A 17,463-nucleotide genomic window follows, 5' to 3' on the forward strand; every position below is an offset into this window, starting at 1 on the left:
AATTAATTAACAAATAAATTAATAAATTATAAATTAATAAATTTATTTCAACTGGATAAATCCCATTTACTACCATGATGACACTCACTAATCCGTTATCACTTAATTAGTCAGGAGACAAATTTAAAGACTGCTTAACTGCTACTTTAAGATTTAATAATAAATAAATTAATAAATATTAATATTTATAGTTATTTTTACTCCCTTCAATCTATTTCTTTATCACCTCCAACTCTTTCCTTACAGCTTTAAGTCTCGCCCAAACCCAAGCACAGCTCAGGTGTTTACACCAGGTTCTTCCATCTAATTTCAAATATACCTGCTGGAGTATTTTATAGAGTGCAGGATCACAGGTTTATACTCACTACTGGAGTTTCACCTTCTAGCCCAGCTATAATTTTGGCACACAGCTCCTCACAGCACACGTTCTCCTCGGCTGTTGCCACCAGGGCAGCGCAGCGGGCGAAGGCTCGGTACAGCTCCGACCACGAGCGCAGCAGGGACTTCATGGTTGGCTTGGACACAGAGAAAAAGCTCATCAACATCGAGGTCTGTGCACAGGGGTAACAGTTTTCTTCTTCTCTCAAACCTATGTGGCTCCTGAGGGTTTCAAGTTTAAATGTTGGAGTTTTAAACCCGACCCTGAGCAGCGGTGTGATGTCGACACGTATTGGTGGCAAATTCCCCCCCAAGATTACCAGGCAGTTTTTACAAACCCCACCTTGGTTTTAATTAATATTATGTATTCAGTGTTACCTGGGGAAAGCCTTGGGTGGGGAAGATGTGTGACACTGGCAGCAGCAATGCACTGTACACAGCACTGAAGTTGTGCTCCAGGGCATCCCCCTGATTCACTTCATTGGTCTGCAACGAGAAAGACGTTTTCTGATTATTGGAGCTGCAAAACTGAGGTGACAAATAAGGCTGTTCCTGGTTCACTGACTTGTAACATGAGATCTGTGCAAGCTCAACTGCCAGTGGCAGTTTGAAATTAGCTGTTCTGCTCTTGAAAGAGTTCAGGTTGCTACTAGAAAAGGGATAAAAAGCACTGTTTGTAAGTCCAAGAATAAAAACAATCTATCAGAAAACGTCTCGGGTGTTTTTCACTTCAGTTGCAGTAAGTGATGACAACAACCTACTTAAAGTCATGGTTTGGGTGGGAAGGGACACTAAAGTTCATCCAGTGCCACCCCTTGCCATGGGCAGGGACACCTTCCACTAGCCCAGGTTGCTCCAAGCCCCGTCCAACCTGGCCTTGGACACTTCCAGGGATCCAGGGGCAGCCACAGCTTCTCTGCCCAACCTGGGCCAGGGCCTCCCCACCCTCCCAGTCAGGAATTTCTCCTTAATCTCTAATTTATCCCTGCCCTCTGGGGATAGGATATCCCCCAGGGGACATTCCCTGTGTCCTGTCACTACATTCCCTTGTAAATAGTCAGAGCACCTAAAATTTTGTTCACAAATTCTAAGATTTTTAGGTCCAATGACTACATGAGGATTAACTAATTCAACAACATTACAGTCAATGCATTTCTAGTGAGAACTTGAAAAACCCCTTAAATGTGACAGTTTATATGGCTTCCATTAGGGCTTTCACTCAACAAGTCTGACATCAGTAAGAAATTCTGGTCTAATTACATCCTGAACATCCCAGCTTGGGATTTATTACATTTTTCACATCAAACAAACAAGCTTCAGCTCCTGGAGGGCAGGATTCCATGCTTTGGGACAGCAAGACTATGCCAAGGAATCAAGGTTTGGAGCACATCCATGAGTGTGTTTATAAACTTAAGAAAAGGAGGAAAGCATTCCCAACCATCCTGAACATTGCACTTAAGAATGATCATCATTGTAAAGCCCACTCTGGATCAAGATAAATGATCAGCACAAGGTTTTCCTGTGGGGTTTTGGGGTGGGGAAGAGAACCCAAAACCACTGTACCTGATTAATCCATTCTGTCAGAGGATTAACAACAATGCTCCACATTCTCCAAAGGTGTTCCTTGTTTTCCACCTGCTTTGAGCTCTGGTTGATGACACAGATCACAGACTCACTGAAAGCCAGGGGAGATGTGGGCCCAGACAGGACATAACCCACAAGTGTCTCCAGAATCACAAAGAATCTGGGGAAGGAAGAAGTTCAACAGGTCTTTTTTTCAGATATTTTTTCAGGAAAAAAAAAAACCCAAACCTTCTGTGAAGGTTTCTAAGGGAAGTTTGATATAACCAGGCACCAGCACATACCTCTCATCTGTCACACAGCATTCCAAGAGGTTGTTATGGAAAGGCAGCTGGATTAAGAACAAAGCTGGTGTTCCCTTGGAAGAGAAATTTAAGAGGTCAAAACAACACATCCACTGAACAAATGAAATGGCTGCCCCACATCTCTACCTACATGTTATATTTAAGGCAGAAATTTACAATTATTAAAAGTTGTCCAAAATTGTCAATTCTAACAATTCAAAATAAAAATGAGAGGGAAAGCTGGAAATCCGAGCTGCTGTCAGATCCTGGATTTACTTAGTTCAAGGTTGCAGCAAGAGATCTCTGGGACAACTTCTGTTAAAATCTGACACAAGCATCTCAAGTTGGATCATGTCAGAGAACTAACAAAACACACTTCACTTCAACCACCCTAATAAAGTTCTGACTCTTGTACCCAAGTCAGAAAATGTAAATAAAGCACTTGTGGTAAAGAACTGGGAGGAATTTGGGGAGTTGAGCTCTTAAGCCAGTTCTAGCAGACAAAGCTTTATCCTACTCAGTTGAGTTCAGCATTTGCTTACCCCTGTTATACTTAGGACTGCTCTCAGATATTTGTCTGCTCTTCAAAGCTTCCAAATCAATTCCATGCCTGGCTAATAAAGTAAATATGGGGCTAAAAACCTCTATTGCCACTGCTGCAAAATAAAAAGTTGCCTTCTCTCTACTGGTGGATGCAGAAAACCTGATGGTCATCCAGTTTTAAAAGTCTTTAAATACCTTTCAACTATTCAGTCTCCTTGCAAAGTATCTAAAATCTGTATTTTAAACCATGACCTGAACCTGAAAAATCCCTTTTCCATCATTACTTCCAGCACCTTATTTATAGACTGTTAAATTACTCCTCAGAAGTGAGGGCTGGAAACAAAAGTCTGCATTCTGGAACTTTGAATAACATAATTTCCTGAAAGATCTGGGTCTCATGAAGTACAGCTATGACTTCCTAATACCTTTCAGCATAAATAAAGCTCTGGAATAAAGTCAGACTTACATTTAAAAGATCCATATCAGCAACCTGATAAGCTGGTGATCCCAATACTTTTGGAGGCAACTCCTTAACAGTAATATCAATGAGGGACTAAGCAGGGGAAAAGAAAGAAATACATGTAAATGTATTTTTCTGAGGGTTCAAATATTTTAAGTAACACCACAAATAAAAGCAAAATTGAAGAAATTGGTTCCCTTTAGTAAAAAGAACAAAAAATATCCCTCAGTCTTTTGAAGCAGAAGGTTCTGGCAGGAGAACCATGGACCCAACTGGGCTGATAAATCTGAAAAACACTGTTAAAGCAAAGAAATCCTTACCAGTATTTTCTGCACAGGAAGAGAGCTTGATCTCACAATGTTTTTTAAGGCCTGGAGCAACATAGTGAGGATTTCTGACCCTTGCTTTTCTTTCTTATTTCCTGGAATAAAGAATATTTACAGCTAAAGCAGAACCAAGTCACTCTGACCATCAATAAAACTTTCTACTTAAGTACTACAAGACCAAAAAAAAATAAATCTGTGTATATTTGTAAAAATGTAACAAATACTTAAGGGATTCAGAACCAAGTCCCTGCTCTGAACAACACTGTAACTGAAACTTCAAGGTTTAAATAAAACCCCTGAGTTTTATTAGTAAATGGAAACCTTTGTATCATTAACAACCTTATCTCTGATACACTAAAAGAAGTTGTGGAACTCTGCATTCATCCAAGGAATGCTCTTCATTTCTCTCACCCATTTCAGTTAAATCTCTCAATTTAAAAGGTTTCATTATTAAGAATATTCTGGACTTTCAAAGCCTTTGCAGCATAATGGACACTTTTCACATAGGAAACAACTTTTACACATCTGTAAAGACATCATAATTTACTCTGAACCAATTTAATTACAGAAAAAGGCAGCCATAGTCACATACCCAAGATTTCACACTGATCTGAGTAATATGAATGTCTCCATTTCTACAAAGACTTAAAGTGGGGTTATTTTTTTAATTTTTTTTATTATTATTATTATTTTTAAACTGCTTTAAAAAAATCCCAATTACTGAAGATTAAACCTAAACTTCACCAGCAAGGAAGCAACAACTTATGGTCTAGTTTTAAAACCTCCATACAACCTTTAACTGGTCAAGAATGACAGACTAAAAAAACATGACACTTCTTACCTGATTCAATTGCTGTTTTTACATATCCATTTATGTCCTTCCATATAACATTCAGCATACAATCTACAAGGCAGCAAAATGGTTTTATTCAGTGTGTAATAAAAAATAAAAACATTAAATAAAATTGCAGGTAAAATAACAAATTGTGTTCAAAGACAGACTTTGATTTAAGCTAAAAATTACCTAAGTTTTCAAAGTCAGGTCAGTTCTCTTCAGTGTAACATCAGGATATTGCACAAAGTGCTTATTTCTTGTGTTTCCCTCTCCCAGTTGATTTCCCAGAAAATAATGACATTCCATCATTAAATTCTTACCAGGAACTTCTTTTCCAATTGCAATAAAGCCATCCTGCACTGCATTGATAAGTGTGCTGGCATGCTTACAAAAAAAAGAAGGGCTGCTGATCAGTGGGGACTGGAGAGGCTCTAGAACAGAAAAAACATGATCCATAAAGCTGTTATTTTGCAGTTAACTGGTAAGATAAGTCATAAAAATAAGCATTTAACACAACATCTTAAAGATGACAGCTAACAGTTTTAAATGTTTACAGCATTTCATTCCAACAGACACCTTTAAATCCAATAAAACTGGCAAGGAGATTATGCAAAAATACTTAAAAAATATAAAATTCATGTACCTAAACTGAGTACAAGTTTGTTTTGCTTAGCAAAATCTAAAACTCCTGGTCCCATCAGGAAGTGCAGCAGCATTTCAATGCCCAGGAGCTGGATGGAAGAAAACACCACCCCTCCTGCTGGGCTGGAATTCAGGTTCATCCTCGGGGTGGCTGGACTCACCAAAGGGTAAGGACCTAAAAGAGGGCAGAAAAGTCACATTGTCTCACATTCCAAGAAAAAGGGAAGATCCAACAGACCAAAAGTCTCATAGGAAAAGAACTAACTATTGCATAGGGTTGGTTGAAAGGGATTTCTACAAGCCAGACACTCCTAAGGGGGGTTTAACAAAAGCATTTTGCCCAACCTCAGTTGTGATCTCACCAAGATGAACTTTTTTAAGGAGGGAACACAGGAAACTCCCCAAATCCAGGACACCTCCACAACATACCTGAGCCTCCTAATTACAGCAGTCAGAATGACACAAGGTGGGAATGCCAGGCTTCCAAAAAGAGAAGGAAAAGAGGCACTTCCTTATCTCAGATAGCTGGATGCAAAGCTCGAGGAGGTGTGGTTTCACATTAGTACCAAAGCTATTGATGCATCATGATCACTGGGCAGAATTAGATGGGATATTGGGAAGGAATTCCTAGCTGGGAGGCCCTGCACAGGTTGCCCAGAGAAGCTGTGGTTGCCCCTGGATCCCTGGGAGTGTCCAAGGCCAGGCTGGATGGGGTTTGGAGCAACCTGGGATACTGGGAGGTGTCCCTGCCCATGGCAGGGGGTGGGGTTGGATGAGCTTTAAGGTCCCTTCCCACCCAAACCATTCCAGGATTCTACACTATTCAAGCAAAAACTAAAAATGCTACAGAAAATAAAAGGGCACAAATAAATAGCACACATATAAACACATGAAAAGTTAAGTTTCAAACCAGAGTTCCCTTGTAAGAGAGAACACATTCAGGACACTAAAACTGGTCCTGGCAACATGGAGCACAATTTTTTAAACTTTCAAACACTGACTGGAACAGCCTCATTTTCCCCAGTGTGAATCACCACCTCTGAGCTCTGCAGAGAAACTCCTGGTTTCAATAATCCATTGTAAATGAAAAAGCATGAAGATGTTAAAAGAGAGCAGGTGATTCTGCAGCCAGAGTTTAGCTGGGAACAGGCTGCTCCTCCAGTACCTGGTTTCTGCCCAGGGGTGGCTGAGCCCAAGCTCTGGTTGGCTGGAAGGCGGGAGGGGGTTCCTGGGAATGCAGCAGCAGGATCCAGACTCAGAGTGCTTTGGATTAATGGGACACAGACCTGCAAAGAGATCACACCTCAGGGAAAATGGCTGTAACACACACCTCAAACATCACACAGAGCTGTTGTTCACAGCATTGGTGTTTTAGAGTTTCTGGGTACTTTTAATATTAAGATGTATAATGATACATTAATTAGAAGTGCCTAAATTAAACAAAAAGTCCTGGTAGATATGGTACAGTTGGATCATTCTAAGGTACTTTTTTCCCCCCTCTTTACTCCCATGCTGAAGTTTAACTTAATGAAATTCAGGTGTTGAATGGAAACATTATGATCATTCCAGTTACCAATGACAGTAATGAAACACCAGGATCATTTTTCCCCTCCACCTTCCTAAATATTTTATGGTCTTTTCATGAAGTTTTCCTATGGCAAACTTTCCAAAGCACACCCTTTCTTGGTGAAAGGGCAAAACAACCCTTAAATGATGTGCTTATGCTCCCTGTTGTGCAGTCACTGGACATTTCCAGAGGACTTTCAGACAGGCCCCCAAATCTTTTGGAACTTGAGGTTCCAAGGGCACATTTAATCCCAAGTATTTCTGCTGTGCTACACAGAAGACACACACAGAGCACAGAAATATGGAGTCAAGTTTGGTTTCTTAAGGTAGTTCTATTTCATAAGATAAAACCAGATAAGCTAAAAATCAATCAAATAACCTAAAGGAGGATGAAGGAGGCAGGAATATGTTAGAGTAACCAGCAGGGGACTCAGCCCAGGACTATTCCCAGCTGTGTTACCTGTTCAAAGTTTGAAGGCAGGTGAGTTCCCAACCTCATGAGTAAATACCACCAGACCTCCAGCTTGGTGAGTGCCAGAGCCTCTGTTCTCACATGGATCGAGCTCAGGGGCTGCATCAGTAATTTCAGCCTTTTAGCACTGCACAGGATATCTGGAAGACCAAAAAAAAGGCATATTTGAAGCAGTACAAATAATGAAACCACTGGGCAAGGAAAAAAAAAAAAGAGTAAAATAATTAAACCAACGGGGATTTTTAGCTTAAAGTTCAATGAGTGACAATTTGCAGAACCAAAATCTATAGTAAATGCACCAAGCTTTCAGACTGTCTTTACTGCTCTAACTGTTGTCTAGAACAACTCTGGAAATACAAGTATTTCTCACCAATACTGAAGTGAAATCTGGTGAATTCCAATAAAACTAGAGGGAGATTTACCCTTGCACTCTTACTTGACATGGATGTGCATTGGCACTGGGTGAGAAGGAGGGATCTGAGGTTGCCAAGGATCATTTGCCACTGCAGGAGAAATGGCACAGCAGGTCTGGACAGACCTTTGCTCAAGCCTGTGCAAGTGTTTAAGGAAGAGGAAAAACTTCTGCCCAGCTCAGCAGCAGCAGAACCTGCCCCTCTGCAATCCATAGGAGCTGCTCCTGCACCTGGAAATCCTGGCCAACCACCCTGGGACACGAACAGCCAACACCAGCTGGGCCAGGGATTTTATCTTCCCATAAAATAGAACCTTTTAATTAAGTTATGCGAAATAATGATCAGAACAAATAATTAGAAACACAATAAAATGACAATTAAAGATAAATTCAGCCAAGCTAAGGAATGTCCACAATTAGTTTTCTCTTCAGAGCACACAGAGAAACACAATCAAGATAAAAACCAAAATATTCTGTGCTTTGACACAGACTGGACTTACAACTTGGTCAGGTCTCAGTTATACCTTTAAAGCAACTTTTTTAACACCTCTACAATCCTGAAGCACTGTTCTTTTCCAGTTAATCCCCACAGTCCAAAATAAGATGGACAGAATTTTTTATTCTCTATTTCACTGCTGTTTGGATCAGTTAAAGCATTACAAAACAAATGTAATATTATTCTATTCCTATGGGTTGCAGCAGAAAAATTAAGACAGAACAAATGATCAAACTGTACCTTTGCCTTAAAAATAAAACAAAACAAGAAAAAAAAACCCAACAAAGAAACCCAACATCTTGAATTTTATTTCTGCCTATCCCACTGTGTGTTTGTGTACACCACAGACACACTAGGTGTGAATATTCTATTCCAGTTAGGGGAAGTGACAGTAAGCAAAATAATGCAGGTTAATTTTTGTTTTAAATCTACCTGGGTTTAGAGCAAAATTATCTATGAGACTCTTCCATGCAATGAAGGCAATTTTCTTTACCACTGGGGAGCCACTCCGAAATCCAAGTTCCTCCAGCTGCAACAGGGAGTTGATGAAACTCCCACTGCGATGAAGAGTCTGGGGATGAAAAAGTTCAAAATTAAGGTATTTTAATGCTGTTAAAAACTCTTTTTCCTGAAGATTCACGATTGTAGAACTCATTGTTTTGCTGCTTACCTTCCCAAGCAGTTTGACAAACAGTGGCCACAACTTCAGCACGAAAGTCTCGTTTTTTGCAGAAAACAGTTTCTGCAGCTCAGAAATCAATTTCTGCAGGCAGAAAGAAACAGCATTTCTACAAGAAATACAGTTAAAATATCCTAACAACCACATCCTCACACCCATTTTGAGTAGGAGGCTAAGCTAGAATATATGAGTTACTGCCACACCAATTTCTGACAGAATGTGGTGAGCAAATTCTCTTGCAGAGACAACAGAAGTTTAATGGCATTTATGAGTTAATGCTGTTGAGACTGGTGTTTGAAGCATTTAAAAGCAGCAAGTTATTTTCCTGATTAATGGTTCCTGTCCAGACACATTGTTATTTTTACACTGGTCCTGTATTTACACTGCTGTTACATTAATTTTTCCCCTTAAAGCCACGGTCATCACCAAGTTGCCGTCAATATTTTTGCTGCCGTTATCTAGACCCTAAATGAAATTAAACATAAAACTGCACCCAAACAAACAACCCCCCCAATCACTCCTGCTGCTGCCTGCAGACAAAACCCACGGCATTGCCACTCACCGTGGTCATGAGGTGCTCGGTGACAGCTGCCACCTCCTGCTGTTTCTGCAGGAGCAGTGGCATTCCCATCTCCAGGGCAGTGGCCCCTCGCAGCTGCACCCTGTGAGCAGAGTGGACAACCAGAGGGATGATGAGCTTTGCCCACCTCACAGCCTCCTCTCCCATCTGGGCTGGGGTTTGCTCCATCAGGCTGGATCCAGAGAACAAATACAGGGATTACAAACCTCCAACAGACCGTTCAGGGAACCAAATGATCTTTGTGATATCAATAAATGCTCTAATTCAACGTATGATTTATAGGAAACCATTCTAAACTTCTTAAAGATTTTTTCCAAGCAGCTCTATTTGGACAATTCATTTAAAACTGCAAAGCTCTGGTGTTATTTTAGATAAACCTCTCCAAAAGCACGACAGACTGACATTTGCAGTGTCCTTTCTGCTCTGTCCCAGTGATGTGGGCAAAGGAGCTGAACAAGAGCCTGGCAGGGACATTTCTTATCACTGCCCAAGTGCAAGGTTTGCACATGAACCATCCCTGGGTGTTCCCAGCAGCCCAGGCAGCTCCCACACACTCTGTGTGCTGGGAACAACACAGGCCTGGCTCCTGGAAAACTCCACAGACTCCATGCACGTCACCCTCCTCAAGTGCTTTTGTTTTATCCTCCTATTCCAAAGCTGTCACAGCTCCAACATTGTCAGAACTCCAACAAACAATTCCATGTGTTTACACCACCCCACACAAGCCAACAAGACTTTCAGAACTGGGAATACCTGGTACATTCCCAAACCAGCCTGGAGGAACCAGGCTGCCTCTAGAAACCCTGGAATTTTGGCAAGTGGCCCCTTTGACTCAGGTAGGTCAAAACTATCCCTCCTACAGCTTCCAAAGGGAAAACTTCTGCCTTTCAAGGAATTTTATTAAAGCCAGAGGACAAGCACTGTTTAAAAGAATTGTTTTACTTTAAAATGGATTTGCAGCTCAAATCAGTTGCCAGAAGTTTAAGAGAACACTTAAATAAGAGCAGATACAAGTTCAGCATATTTACTAATGTTAAGATAAAATCTGAATATTTTAACACTACTGACCAAGACAATGCACTGTGTTGGTCCTAAAAAGTCACCTTTGGAATTAAACAGGAATCTCAACAGTGTCATGAGAAACACTGCAGGAAAATGTGGAAAACACCAAGGGGACATGTTTTAATAAAACCCCACGTAATGGGGGAGAATTTCTCAGTCAGGTAGGTTCTGGAAACAAAATGTAACTGAAGCAGACTTGAGACTTTGGAAATAATTCCTAACAAGCCACTTACAAATGAAAGCAAGACTTTCAGCTGGACACTGTCTAATTTGTGCATCAGAATTGTCATATTATCATGAGGTAATTGTTTGCCATTATAATGACATACAAACCAAGTGATGCACAGTGCAATTGCTCCCACCCCCTGACTTCATGCCCAGCACCAGCCCCTGACCAGTTTTTCCCAGTTTACATCTGGGCACGATGCCACATCCTATGGAATATCCCCTGTGTCCCCTCCCCCAGCTTTTTGTGTCCCCCAGCCCCTCACTGGTGGGGTGAGAAGCTGCAAAGTCCTTGACTGGGAGCAAACACTGCTCAGCACCAACCAAAACATCTCTGTGTTATCAACACTGCTCTCATCCCAAATCCAAACCACTGCACCAGCTACGAGGAAGAAAATTACCTCTGTCCCAGTCAAAACTGCAGGAAAACAGTTCTTAACGTACTGAACAATTCAAAGAGGATTAAGATTTTTTCTTTGGTACATTTAGTGCCACTGAGGTTTTGTTTATCAAGAGTTTTCCCCTCAAATTAAGCACCTACTTTAACAATTGAATACTGAGTGCACCCACCGTATGATGACATTAAGTGCTTCATATTCAACCACAACAGACTGTACATCTCCTTTGGTAAAAATTGTTTCCAGGGTAGAGAGAATACTGGACACCTGAGGGAATAACAGAACATCAGAGTGAGCACCTAGATACCAACAATTCCATGGGGAGCTGGAATGATGAAATTTCATTTTCCAGGACTGTGTTTGGATGAGGCCAGGTCTTGTTTTAAGGTCAGAGCTCTGAGCAAACTGGAACACTCAAAGCATTTTTCCCTGTTTCACTGGTTTCTAACAGAATTGCTCACATTGCAGCTTCTCCTTCCAGGGAAGCAACAACTTCTGGCTCAATTTTCCCAAGAACTCAGGCTGTGAAATCTGACGGAAAACAACCTCGAGATTCAAAAACTGAGCGGAGTGACCAAGAGATTGCACATCGGGCCTGCAAAAAGAAAAGGGAAAGGAAAGAGCACAAAAAAACCTCACCTCCTTTTTGACAACTTCAGGAGGAAAGGCCTGCTTGGAGATCACCCAAAGTGCCCGAGTGCGGGTGTTTTTGTCGGAAGATTTCCCGGCGACGCCGTTCACCGCCGAGAGCAAATCCTGCATTTCGGGGGCTGGAAGCACAGCAAACACACAGCCCTCAAACCCTGGGCAAGCTCCAGGTCATTCTGCTCACTTAACACTGCTAAAGATCCACTCATTTACAAGTATCAGTGGTTTAATGTCCTAAACGTTACTTTTTGGCAGGTTCTCTGGGAATAAAGTAGCAAAAAAAGCTCCAGATGTATCAATATGGAGATACTATTAATTTAGTACATATTGGCTTTATAAGAATTCACAAAACCATAAAACTAGAAGGCAACTTCAGTTAAACACACTGGAGCTTAAGGTTAAGTATTTAACTATTCAAAACTTACTGGATTTCAAGTGAATTTAGCAGCACTGCTAAATGGGCATCAATAAATTCATTTTAGGGTCTGCAAGAGGCTTTATCAGTAAAGAAGGGGGTAGAACTGTAACTCAGTACACAAAAATTAATGAGGTCAACACAGACATGTAACCAGGAAGACTGATGAAACTTGTATTCCTTTCACATTCCAAACTAATGAAGTCTGATTTATTACAAATTTAGGCTCTGTGGGCAAATGATCTCAAAATCAGAGAAACTTAAGGGCAAATACACTCCTTTTCTCAGTCAGAAGTACATAAGCTGTTTGTCCTCATTCCTAAGTTTCCATTGTTCTCAGGAGTTCATTATTTCTGGAGCCTGACGTTCCCTAACAAAATCAACTGCAATTTATCAGCTGGATAATAAAAGTTAAAAAAAAAAAAGCAAGTTATGGGGGAAAAGAAAGGGATCACACAGACATCATTACAGAGGCCTCACTCTCAGAAGAAACCCGAGTAAATGTTGGATAACAGGAAAGCAGGACACACTGAAAAACTGAGCAGGAGAACCAAAAGAATCCATTTCCAACAGAATGGCAGAGCCACAGGAAAAACACCCCCCCTGCACACCCACACACATGGTTCAGCTCAGTCTTGCCTCAGGTTGAGTTTCTCTCTAGCAAAGGTCATTCCAGAACATTTGTCCATTTAACACTTCCCAGGAGAAGGAAAAAGACAATAATTGACTGCACACAATTTGCACCTTTGCATTTAAGCAGCACCACAGACTCCCACACCACGAAGGCACCACAGCACAGCACAAATTCCTCGTGTGTCCACGGAAAACAACCCTCTCCCACCACCACACAGGTGACACTGAGCAGCTTCCATCTGTGTTATTCCAACTGGAGCAACACCCAACACCTGGAATGTGGAACAGGGACTCCCAAGGACCAGCCAACCCGGCCATCAGCTCTCCCCTGTTCCCAAAACCCTGTGCTTTTTTTACCTGGATGCAAAGCCTCGAGTTCTCAGCAGCAAAACCTTTGGTGAAGGGGATTTAGCACTTTCTGGGAATGCAGGTCATAAGATTTTGGATTACTCTGGATTAGTTTCTGTTGAAATACCCACCAGCCCAATATCTGGGGCTGGACTAGGTGACCCTTAATGGTCTCTTCAGACTCCAACCACTCTATGATTTAACAAGAAGGAATTACCAGGGAAGAGTGGAAAACAGGGAAGAGCACTGCTATGCACACCCAAATTCTACACAAATAGGTTCTTCACTCTTTTTCCACCTGGACTTTTGGTTACTAATTTCACAAAATTCCTTTTTGATTTCAGTTTTTGATTGCTAACTCCAGAAAAATGTTCACAGAATCTAACTGGTTACTAAAGCACTTAATGAAATTAGAAGTTAATAGAAGAGAATCAGTGTTTAAGAACATGAAAAAACACCCCCTTCCTTGTGTACAAGATGGAATTAGTGAACAGCTCACACTGCTCATATTAGAGACAAAGCCACTGCACCACTTGGGAACTGCAAACCTGGTCAAAACTGAAATAAATGCTAAGACAGACAAAGAAAAAACTCCAATGTAGGTATTTATACACCCAGGTTTGTTTGCTTACCAGATAATTCAGCTGTATTAGCTGAATTAAAAGTGCAGAATCCCAAGGCCTGCAATGCTGCATTACTGAGCTCGGAGTTTGGACTAGAAATGTGTGCCTGGAAAAAGAACAGGAAACCACAAAGTCTCAGGTTACAGAAGCAGCTGAGAAATATTGTCTTAATTGTCTGAACAGCAGCACTTCTGGTGAGCTGTCAGAAGGAAACACTCGGTGGGAAATGCACCCCTGTAGGAATCCCTTCCTGATTCCATAAACTCCAAACCAACAGGACAATTTGAGGTGCTGAAGACATTTCTTAACTCTGTGTTTAGACATCTTTCCTGAAGTAAATTCTAAACATGCCAAGCCCTTTACTTTGGTTAGGGATGTCACGTTCTATCACCTGACTCTCCAATTGTTTTTAAACATCTAAAACAGGGGAGAAAACAATGGCTAAGAACAGTCTTCACATTAATCTTTGAAAAAACCTGACATTTACTGCATATTCTGAATTCTGAAGTGTTTCTAGAGGCAGCCACAACACACTGTATCTGTTCTGGCTGGAAGATTAGATTTGTCTCTGTGATGCTGCCTGAGCACATAAAAGACCCTGATTTTATTATTTTCCTTTAGTAATCCCTCACAACATGGAATATACATCTTCCCAACAAACCCTTACTGCTCTGTCTCTAACCTGCACTCCTATTAAAGCTTGGACTCCATGATCTTGGGAGCCTTTTCCAGCCTTCATTATTCTATAAATGGACACAAATATGAGCCTTATGCTGTCTGTTGACCTTGCCCTCCTAAAGAGATCTTTGCTCACTCAAGGGTAGAGAACAGAATTTAAAAAAAAAAAAATACCTTAAACACTTTGCAGAGCTGAGGAAAGTGTTTTCTGACATCTGCAGTGAATACTTTGCCTCCTTCACCACTCAGGCGACTTTCACGAGCAGAAGGGAAAACAAAACAATATTTACAAAACAAAATATATTTACAAACACAACTGACATAACTTTCAATTTCTGAGACGCATTAGCCAGGATATTTTCTTTGAAGAAAATAAACACAACACCAGAGAAGTTAAAGAGCAAAAATATCAGTCACAACATGACCCAGCAGTAAAATATTGTGTCATAGTATAAAGGAAAAAAGTGAAGTGATTAATGACCCATTTAGTGCTTAAAGAGCATTAAAAAGAACACCAAGGACTTGAATTTTTTGGTCAACTTCTATAAAAACACTAGAAGTTAACACCCAAACTTAAAATGACTGCTGAAAAGTTACATTTAACAGAAATCCATGAGGTTAAAAAGCACATTCCTCACAGACAGCTCCAGAATTCAGGCTTCCAACCCCAGGAAAACCCTGGCTTGACAACAGGCAAGGATGATTTTGCACATATGTGAAGAACATCCATACAGGAAAGCTGTAATTAAGTTTAGTCATCCTGGGGACAACTTGAGAAACCTGACGGGATTTATGTATAAAGTCGGGACTTTTTTTTCTGTCGGTTTTTACTAGAAACTTGTAAAAAACCCTGAGTAATTACAGCTTTAAAAGTCACTATAGAACCGTAAGGCAGGAACCCACGGGAGACACTGATGAAAAGAGGTGGTGCCTTTGCACATGATAAAATGGGAGAGATGCAGGTGAAGAATCACCTTTCAGAAAGAAACGCAATTAAACCAAGGCACGATCATTCCAAACCCCGAGAAACACAAAAAAAACTTCACCTCTCCAATCGTAAAGCTGAAATGCAGGCCTTTTCTTTCATTTAAAAAAAAATAAAGTTATTATTTCCCAATATTCCTTCGCCCACCTTTGCAGATTCCCCAGGAAGTGCGACAGGGAAGGGAGGCTCTGGGATGCTCAGAGCCTGTAAAGGCGAACTCCTTCCTTCCTCCATCCTCCCTTCCTTCCCTTTCTCCATCCTCCTTTCCTTCTCTCCTCTTCCTTCAATCCTTCCTTCGCTCCTTTCTTTTCCTCCTTCCTTCGAAGGAAGGAGACATCCATCCATCCATCCTTCCATCCATCCATCCTTCCCTTCCTTCCTTTCCCTCCCTCTCTCCACCCCCAGGCCCGCGGGTCTCCCCCCGCGGCCCCGCCGCTCCCAGCCTTTCCTCCCTCAGCCCAGCCGGGGCAGGCTCGTCCCTGGCCCTGCCTCCCTCATGCCCGCCGGGGCAGGCCCTGCCGCGGCCCCTCCCGGGGCTCTCTCCCTCCCCGTGCCCGGCCGGACCCCTTCCAGCCGCCCGCTCCCCCTCAGGCAGCGTGCGCGTGCCTCCCGCGCCCACCTGACGATGGTGAGGTGCGCGTCCGTGAGCTCTCCCGGCGGGGCGGCGGGGTCCTGCAGGGTGTGCAGCAGCGGGGCGAGGCTGGGGCCGGCGGCGGGGTCAGTGTGAGCGGTGGCCGGGGCGCTCATGGTGGCGGCGCTGGCGGCCCCTGGGCCCCGCGCACCTCCCGCGCTAAGATGGCGGAGCGCGCGGGCCCGGCGGCGGGCGCGGGCCCCGGCCAATGGGAGCGCGGTGGAGCCGTTCCCGCGCGCCGCGGAGGCTCCGCCCCTCGCCGCTGATTGGCGGGGATGCCGCGGGAGGGGCGGGGCGGAACGAGGGGCGGGGTCGCCTCAGCGCTGAGGGCGCTGGGTCTGCCCCGATATCCCCCCCCCGAGCACTTACATGGGATCGTGGGATCATGGGATGTACCCAGAGGGGTCATCCAGTCCGGCCGCAGTCCTGCCCAGGACACCCCAGCAATTCCCCCCGTGTCCCTCAGAGCGTTTTCCAAACCCTCCTGGAGCTCTGGCAGCCTTAGGGCCGTGCCCACTGCCCTGGGGAGCCTGGGCAGTGCCCAACCACCCTCTGGGGGAAGAACCTTTCTCTGAGATCCAACCTGACCCTGCCCTGACACAGCTCCAGCCCTTCCCTGGGTGCTGTCCCTGATCACTCAGTGCTGCCCCCCGCCCGCCCGTCATGAAGAAGCTGCAGACCCCGATGAGGTCAAATCATTACATTTAATGACTGGAAATTAACCTTCCAGCCGGGCTCCATCTCCATAAAATCCTGCCGGCATCCCCCGAAATTCCCTGAGCACAGGATGTCCCGCCCGGTGGGATGGAGGTGACGCCTGTGGGCTGCAGGGGTGACTGGGGGTGGAGTAGGAAATACCAGGGCTGGCAGCGAATCCAAAGTGTGGAGAATCCCTGTTTTTCAGGGCTAGAGACAGACCTGAGCAGTCAATGGCTGAGTCTTCCTCAGTCACCTGCACTGGCGATGCCCGGCAGGAGTGACTGTCCTGGAAAAAGTCTCTTCCCAAAATCCTGCCCCCAGCTCCGGCTCCATGAGGGTCTCCAGACAGGCGGGTATTCCCTGTACCCCCCTGGATCTGATCCGTGTCAATTCGAGATCTGTTGCTTCTCAGTTAAAGGAAGAACAACAAACCCCAAACCGTAAAAAATTACCCCGGGTCATAAATAAAATGTTAACCATTCTCTTCATGCTTTTCCTTATTCTATTCCTTATTTGCAAGCACTACCTCGGAGAACTGGAATGGCATTGTATGTCTGTGAACACAAGGTGGCAGGATTAAAAAGCGGATTTTAGGTACAGCTACATCCCATAAATGTAGGGATACTGAACTTGTTTCCCGATGGAACAGGAATAAAGTGTTGGAAATAACCAGGAGAGAAGCTGCAACATTGTCCTCCGGTACAGCCAAGCAGCAGGATCATATTCCCAGTGAAATTATAGCAATAAAAGCTCAAAAAATGAAATCAATTAAAAGAACTGAGCATTAAGATAAATAATGCAAAGATAGGTTTGATTAGCTCAAGATCCTCGGTGTGGAAACTGCTTTCAGAGGGATACATAGTG

General features: G+C 43.1%; 1 protein-coding gene across 4 annotated transcripts in view; it reads right to left on the reverse strand.

The window, feature by feature from the left end:
• Positions 1–16,032, reverse strand: part of RIF1 (replication timing regulatory factor 1) — a 30,576-nt gene extending 14,544 nt beyond the window's left edge. For all 4 annotated transcript variants that reach the window (XM_027656304.1, XM_027656306.1, XM_027656305.1 and 1 more), the window contains exons 1-19: positions 15,889–16,032; positions 14,459–14,537; positions 13,616–13,712; positions 11,579–11,709; positions 11,112–11,206; positions 9,237–9,426; positions 8,666–8,758; positions 8,428–8,566; positions 7,076–7,227; positions 6,215–6,335; positions 5,051–5,224; positions 4,728–4,838; positions 4,414–4,476; positions 3,567–3,667; positions 3,253–3,339; positions 2,244–2,317; positions 1,942–2,122; positions 757–864; positions 366–515 (exon numbers count right to left, since the gene is read on the reverse strand). In XM_027656304.1, coding sequence (XP_027512105.1) covers positions 366–515; positions 757–864; positions 1,942–2,122; positions 2,244–2,317; positions 3,253–3,339; positions 3,567–3,667; positions 4,414–4,476; positions 4,728–4,838; positions 5,051–5,224; positions 6,215–6,335; positions 7,076–7,227; positions 8,428–8,566; positions 8,666–8,758; positions 9,237–9,426; positions 11,112–11,206; positions 11,579–11,709; positions 13,616–13,712; positions 14,459–14,537; positions 15,889–16,016 — 2,274 coding nt within the window. In that variant the 5' untranslated portion in view covers positions 16,017–16,032. The remainder of the gene's footprint in view (positions 1–365; positions 516–756; positions 865–1,941; positions 2,123–2,243; positions 2,318–3,252; positions 3,340–3,566; positions 3,668–4,413; positions 4,477–4,727; positions 4,839–5,050; positions 5,225–6,214; positions 6,336–7,075; positions 7,228–8,427; positions 8,567–8,665; positions 8,759–9,236; positions 9,427–11,111; positions 11,207–11,578; positions 11,710–13,615; positions 13,713–14,458; positions 14,538–15,888) is intronic.
• Positions 16,033–17,463: the final 1,431 nt, after the last annotated feature.

Source organism: Corapipo altera, unplaced genomic scaffold, assembly GCF_003945725.1.
Source record: "Corapipo altera isolate COAL_440 unplaced genomic scaffold, ASM394572v1 68, whole genome shotgun sequence".
Lineage (NCBI taxonomy): Eukaryota > Metazoa > Chordata > Aves > Passeriformes > Pipridae > Corapipo > Corapipo altera.